The 7,339-nt window shown below is 45.2% G+C and overlaps 1 protein-coding gene across 1 annotated transcript; it reads left to right on the top strand.

Annotated features, from left to right (window-relative positions):
• Positions 1-608: 608 nt before the first annotated feature.
• Positions 609-1,553, top strand: LOC142002016 (olfactory receptor 52E4-like). Its single transcript, XM_074977780.1, has one exon. The coding sequence runs from the start codon at positions 609-611 to the stop codon at positions 1,551-1,553; it is 945 nt and encodes a 314-aa protein (XP_074833881.1).
• Positions 1,554-7,339: the final 5,786 nt, after the last annotated feature.

Below are 7,339 nucleotides of genomic sequence, written 5' to 3'. Positions count from 1 at the left end.
TCCATTTCTTAGTCAGACAAACACTGTCATTGTTTTGGATATGACTGTGAATGAGCAAGTGATTGTTTTTGGCTCCTACCAGCGATGGCTGAGTATCTTCCTCGTGGGTGCTCTCATAGGTATGATTCCCACTCACTTAAGTCATAGGAAAACTTTTCTTTTTCTCAAACAGGTTTTAAGCAACTGGGTTAATGTGGACATCTCCATAGTATGAATTCTTTAGCCAGATTTACATTGCATTAGGAATCAAAGAAAAAACCCTGTCCATACTCATGTTTCCTTCTGACATACATTAAGATTTTCCCACCACAATGTGCAGGAGTTATTGATGCATAGAGCACCATAAACTATGCAATTGGTATTATTAGGGGTATGTTGTTCATAATTCATATTTCGGAATAATGGTAATTTCATTTTTAGTGTGTGAAGAATGACAAATCTGTTTGACCCATAAGAATAACTTCCTTTATGGTATAAAATGTCTCAAAATAATATTCTCTCCATGCAGGATTTGTACTGGGACCATCACCTGAGACTCTGGGTAAAGGAAATATGGTACATCCAGGCGTTACCTTCTTTTGAGAGTTTGACACAGTTTTTCCAACTCCATGTCTGATTCTAACACAACCAACTTTGTCAACCCCACCACCTTCATCCTGCTGGGCATTCCTGGCCTCGAGTCATCCTATGTATGGATCTCCATCCCCTTCTGCACCATGTATGTCACAGCCATCTTTGGAAACTTCACCATCCTATTCATTGTGAAGACAGAGCCGAGCCTTCACGAGCCCATGTACTATTTCCTCTGCATGCTGGCTGTCACTGACCTGGTCCTGTCCACGTCCACAATGCCCAAGCTGCTGAGCATCCTGTGGTTCAGTGGCAGAGAGATTGATTTCAACATCTGCCTCACTCAGATGTATCTTATCCACTCCTCCTCAGCTATGGAGTCTGCAATCCTAGTGGCCATGGCTTTTGATCGCTATGTGGCCATATGTGATCCCCTGAGACATTCCACTGTCCTGACAAACCCTATGGTGGCAAAAATTGGTGTGGCTGTGGTGCTGCACAGTTGCATACTCACACTGCCCTATCCCTTTCTGGTGAAGCGGTGGCCTTATTGCAGAACCAACATAATTCCTCACTCATATTGTGATCATATAACTATAGTGAAACTTGCCTGTGCTGACATCAGCATCAGTAGTTACTATGGCCTCATTGTGGTATCCTCTGGGTGGCTGGATGTGTTTTTTATTTGTGTGTCCTATACTCAGATTCTTAGGGTCATCTTCAGACTCCCCACGATGGACAGCCGTCTCAGGACTTTTGGGACCTGCAACTCCCACCTTTGTGCCATATTAGTTTTTTATATCCCACAATTCTTCTATGCCATCATGAAGCGGTTTGGCCAGAATGTGCCCCTGCATTTCCTCATTCTGTTTGCCAATGTATATGTTATGGTACCTCCCGTACTACACCCCCTCATCTATGGCCTGAGGACCAAAGAGATCAGGAGCAGGCTGTTTCAGCTCTTTACTCATACACGGACCTAATTTTCTTCTCCCCATGCCTTGGCTCTCAGACTAACGTCTGAGCAGGTTTGGCTGGAGATGTGGTGCTCTGCCTTCTTCCCTTAGTCACATATGTAGGGAATGTGGCAGAAGGAATGCAGTGCTGCTGAAGGCTGGGAGGAATGAGTCTCCCAGAGGTCATCTGCATGAGAATGCAAAAGGTGTGCATGTGTGATACCTTTTCAGGCAAAGCCTAATGGGTAGCAAGTAAGCCATGAGATTTGGTCTATTGTAAACATGTAGTTGTAAAATCACAATTTAAGCTGACACTTAAGGTGGGAGTTGTGAGATCTCACCAATGCTCTGGGTTGTTGTGGGAGACAGGGCAGTCGCCTTCGCTGTGTAAGACATTGATTACACAGGGCTCCCTGGTTTAAAGCATTGTGAGAGAGAAGGGGAGGGGTACGGGTTGAGCTAGCTTGCTGAGTGCCTTGGCCCTGCCTATGCCTTGGCCATATAGCTATAAGCCTGGCTTGACTAACCCTCCCCACCTGTTAAAAGATAGAGCTGGATACTAGGGTGTTTGTGAAACCCCACACTAGAGATACCAAGAGCTGAAATCACAGAGTGGCAGCTGAGGCCACACAGAGCTGAAATCACTGGGTTCTGCCTTAGGGAAGTCCTAAGCAGTGGGGTTAGGACTGGCGGACAACAGCAGGACCAGCGGGCGGCCGGTAGGAGCGGCGGCAGTAGACGACGGCGGCCGGTAGGAGCGGCGGCAGACGACGGCGACCGGCGGGCGGCTGGTGACAGCAAGGGGAGGCTACAGACAAGTGGACAGCTAGTATTGCCCTGGTGATGTATCTGTGGGCTTTGAGTTTGGGACTGTACCGCAGAGGGTACACCCTGTAACTGTGTGTGTGTGGAAAAGGACCAAGAGCCCCAGCAAGAGACTGGGTTCTACTGCATATGGGGATGGTATCTGGGTAAAAGGGGTTTTGTCTCTTCTGTGCTGAGATATACTGCATCTGTCGCTGTAACCTTGGGGTAGGTTACGGTCATTAAACAAGCCATTTCTATCTCAGACTCTGTGCTTGCGAGGGGGGGGAGAACCGCCTTACAGGCACCCAGCACGGGGGTGAAATTGCCCCAGGCCACTGGGTGGGGGCTCGAGCCGGTTGATTGTATCCTTGATAGGAAAACCCCACAAGAGTTGAACCCGGCCCTTCTGGCAGGCATCTGGCGTTAACGGAAGGGTTACACATACTAAATACTCAGAGATACAGTAAAAATTTTTGACCTTATAGTGCTATATCAGCAAGAAAAACAATGGAGTCAGTGTACGTACAATAGACTGTGTTGTCACCATTCTAACAGTGGGCAGCTGGATCACGAAACCATGACTTTTATCCCAGCTCTTCAGCCTATATTTTCCCTCTGCTTTTCATCTGCCCATCCCTTCCCCACGTCACTTCCTCCTCTCTTCCTCCCTCATGTAATTTAACAATTTTCTGACAGGAGCATTGCACCTAATTCCTACATAAAAGAAGGAAAACTAAATGAATATAGAAACTGTAGGGTGCGAGAAGAGTTTGTAACCGTCTCATGAGAGCAGATCGACCCCTCTGTGAATCCTCCGAAGAATCTAAACAGACCAGCCTGTGCAAGGTAAAAGCTGCAAACTAACTGCCATGGGAACAGCTGCAGAACAAGCCACGCTTGCCAAGATTTCAAGGCTACGCTGGCCGTAGGCCACAAGAGATAGTGATAAGAAATGCATAGGCAATTTTAGGCAATCTTATGTTAATGAGCTCAGCTTTATCAGCTAGTGTTAGGAGGCCTGTTACAGAGCCTGTCCCCGAGCGAAGCTCCGACGCGTCGGGTTTTCCCCCACTGGTGACTGCGGCGTCTCCGGGGCTCCCGTCGCGGGTGTCACGCGCTTTCAATAAACCAAATATAGCACTCGCCTTCTGGGTGCAGCCCCGTCCCTGGGGAACCCGAGCCTGGTTGGCTACAGAAACTCTCTCAGCTCTTATACTAAGTATTCTAACACCATCTCACAAGCCATTATGGGGCACTGCTTAGGGTTAAAGTTTTAGTGTATATTCTTACTTTGTTGCTAAATGAAAGAAAGCGATCCCCATTTGAACTCCTGGGTTCTGTCTCATCCCTGGAGGGAAGAAGGGTCTCGTGGATGAAAATGGGCAGGAGAAGAAATAAAGGAACACTTTTCTGAAGTTACATTCTTGGTTTAGCTGTGGATAATCTTATTGGAGGCCTACAAGAATTAGCAAAGTACATCCATAAATTAATAGGGCCAGTGTCTAACTCTGCCACCCTCCTATTGCCATAGAACGACTACCTAGACCAGGCAAGTCAAACTGAAAGCCTACTGAGGGCCACACAAATGAAAACTGATAGCTTTCAGGGCTACGAAAGAAAATATACTTCTGTTGGAAAGTCGTAATTATTTATTATTATAGATTAAATTTTAGGTGTATTTTATAATATTTTTCAGGTCTTGGTGAATATAATACAATAATTTTCATTGAGAATGTTATGCTTCATATAAATTTTATTAGTAACAGAGAGGGAGCCGTGCTAGTCTATATACTATCAAAACAAAAGAGCACTCAAGTAGCACTTTAAACATTCATCTGGCCCTGTCAATTTGTTTTTTTCATTTCTCCTGGTGAGTAATTCAAGTTTATGAAGTGGAACAGCTTTGGGCACCCACGTGGCCCCACAGTGTACTAATATATTTATGGCTGACCTGGAAAAAGGATTCCTCAGCTCTCGTCCCCTATTACCCTTCCTCTACTTAAGATATATTGATGACATCTTTATGATTTGGACCCATGGTATAGAGACTCTAGAAGAATTTCACAGAGACTTTAACAATCTGCAGCCCACCATCAACTTATGCCTCGACTACTCCACGCAAGAGATACATTTCCTGGACGCTACAGTACAAATCAAGGAAGGCCTGATTGGTACCACACTGTACCAGAAACCCACTGATCGCTATACTTACCTACACCTTCTAGCTTCCATCCTGTACACATAACTTAATCCATTGTTTGCAGTCAAGCCCTTAGGTACAATTGCATTTGCTCTGATCTCACTGACAGAGACCAAAAACTACAAGATCTCTACCAAATATTCATAAACCTGAATTACCCACCAGGAGAAATCAAAAAAAAAAACTAATCGACAGGCCCAGACGAATACCCAGAGACCAGCTGCTCCAAGATAGGCCCAAAAAAGCCAAGAACAGAACACCACTGGTCATTACCTACAGCCCCCAACTATAGCCAGACAAAATCTCCCCACTACAGACCAGCTTTTGCCTCCCCTCTAAGGTGCCTCAGAGCACACAGGGCACTGAACAGCAGTTAAACAGCACAGTCTTTGATGCCTTCCTAAAGGGGCCCAGATGTGCTGGTTCATCATGACCCTGAGGAACTGAACACACAGATAGAGGGCTAGCAGGCTAACCGTTAATGAAGGGCCTCAGAGAACTGCCCTTGGCTGGCATTAATGGAGTGATGCGCCCACACAGTTATCCCAGAAGAGAAATCTCCGCCCTTGTAAAAGAATATCCTGTACTCCCAAATTCTTTATCCCCTGTCTTACAAGTGCAAATTAAGTAAGAATTGCCCTTGTAAAAACTGGCGTCACAAAAGACAGACCAGTACGATCTGACACCATAGATAAGAAAAAGAATATATTACCCAAGGGTTATAAAGATGGGCCCAGCATCACTCTAACTCTGAGTGCATTTCCACCAACTAGCTGCTGGTCGGGTCAGGTGATTGCCTCCTGAGGTCCGCAACTGGGGACGTCCAACCTCGTACTCGTCTTTCCAAGGAATTGAGTGACCGATCATGGCTTGGCTACACTGGTATCGAGAGATGCAAGGAGGGTAAGATATACCCATATTAAGGAGGGTAAGATGTACCCACATTAAGGGCTCCTTTTGGTGTAGACAGTTAAAGAATTAGCGCTCTATAGATAGATGTCGTTGTATTAAGATGTCATTGTATTGGATTGTAACGTAACCTGTTAACACCTGTACTCTGCTAGCATATAAGAAGCAGATAGTAGCCTTTTGTAACCACACACTTATACCTGTGGCTTAATAAACTTGTAACAAGTTACGATCTAAGCCTGACTGCTGTTACTCTCTGTCACTGCTACACAGCTGGCACAATCAAAATAACTTTAACCGTTTGGTTACCACAGCCTGGCCATAGGTGAGAGTTCTAAGAGCCTAGCGTAGAGTCGTGCTGCCTCCACGGGGCAGACTCCTGGGGCTCCCATCAGCCAATCCTGGCTGCCCACTGCGAAGGAGCTCCCTGCTGTAGCAGTAAAAGACTCGGGTGTTTAGGACCCTGGGGCACGCGTCAGCCTGGCCCAGGCTACCCGCTGCGAAGGAGCCCTGCGCTCTAGCAGTTAAAGACTCAGATGGTAACAAAGGCATAGTTGGTACCTCACTGCACATTACCCAGCCACCGGCTAACACCAACTCAAACTACTGCAACGAATTATAAAAGACCTACAACCTATCCTTAATCAGGATGACACACTCCAGCAGGCCCTAGTTTGACATTCCTCTTCTCTCATACAGACAACCTCCCAACCTTATGAAGATTCTACACCACAGGAACACCAGTCCTGTGACTTTTCCTTGTAACAAAACCGCTGCCAGCTTTGTCTACATATCTATTATGGTGATACCATCACTGGACCTAACCAGGTTAGTCACAGAATCACAGGCACATTCTCATGTTTCTCAACTAACATCATATTTTCCATCATGTGCCAACAATGCCCAGATGCTTTGTGTATTGGACAGACTTCAAACTCTCTCAGACAGAGAGTTAATGGGCATAAAACAGACATCAAAACATTCCTGATCCACAGACGAGTTAGTCTACATTTTAATGGAGTGGGACATTCAGTTAATGACTTATTGAAGAAGAATTTTCAGTCTGCTTTGTAAAGAGAAACTGCTGAACTCTGTTTAATATTCAAATTTGACACATTAACACGTGGTTTGAACTGGGATGCAAATTTTCTGGGACATTATAGGGGCTCTTTTGCATACTTGGTTTAATCTAATTCTTGACTTCCCCCCCAACCCTGCTCTCTGATTTGCTCAATTTGATAATTTTTTTTCTGATTTGTTCATCTTGCTTACTGTTTTTGGTTCTCTATGCCTTAAATATTGAGTCTTTTCTGGTCTGGGTATGGTCTGAAGAAGTGGCTCTGTCCCACGAAAGCTCACCTAATAAATTATTTTGTTAGTTTTTAAAGTGCTACTTGACTGCTTTTTTGTTATGAATTTTATTGTTTTATAATTTTATTATTGTTTCATAAAAAGTTGAGAAAAGACATGCCTAGCAATGCAGGAAGGAAGAGCTAGAAAACACTGATGGTAAAAGCAGACCAGGGAGAAAAGCCAAATCAGAAAATTCAAGACATCACTAAGAAAGACGTGACAGGTGGTTTTTCAGTGAACATTCAAAGCCAGGTGTCAGTTCTCTGGTAGCTCTGCACACTCTGTGCTGTCAGTTTCCTCATCTCTAAGTAGGAGGATGACCTACATCTTAGGAAAGTCATGAGTTACCAGCAAGAATGGCTGAGTGGGCGTTGAGATTCGTGGCTGGAAGGAACAGCAGCAACATTTAATTTCAAAAGCGGCACCTGAGAGGAATGGAGCTGTTCGGGACGAAGATGAGGGCTGAGAGAAAGGGATCACCGCCAGCTCGCTTGTGGATCACCCTGATGTTCTGTCGCTAAGGAAGTACTTAAATCGGAACATT

The sequence above is a fragment of the Carettochelys insculpta genome, chromosome 1 (genome assembly GCF_033958435.1).
Source record: "Carettochelys insculpta isolate YL-2023 chromosome 1, ASM3395843v1, whole genome shotgun sequence".
Classification (NCBI taxonomy): Eukaryota; Metazoa; Chordata; order Testudines; family Carettochelyidae; genus Carettochelys; species Carettochelys insculpta.
The sequence above is the reverse complement of the archived record's forward strand: the minus strand, read 5'-3'. Positions and strand labels throughout refer to the sequence as shown.

Excerpts from the sequence above, each read along its gene's own strand:
- LOC142002016 (XM_074977780.1), top strand. The coding sequence starts at position 609 with ATGTCTGATTCTAACACAACCAACTTTGTCAACCCCACCACCTTCATC.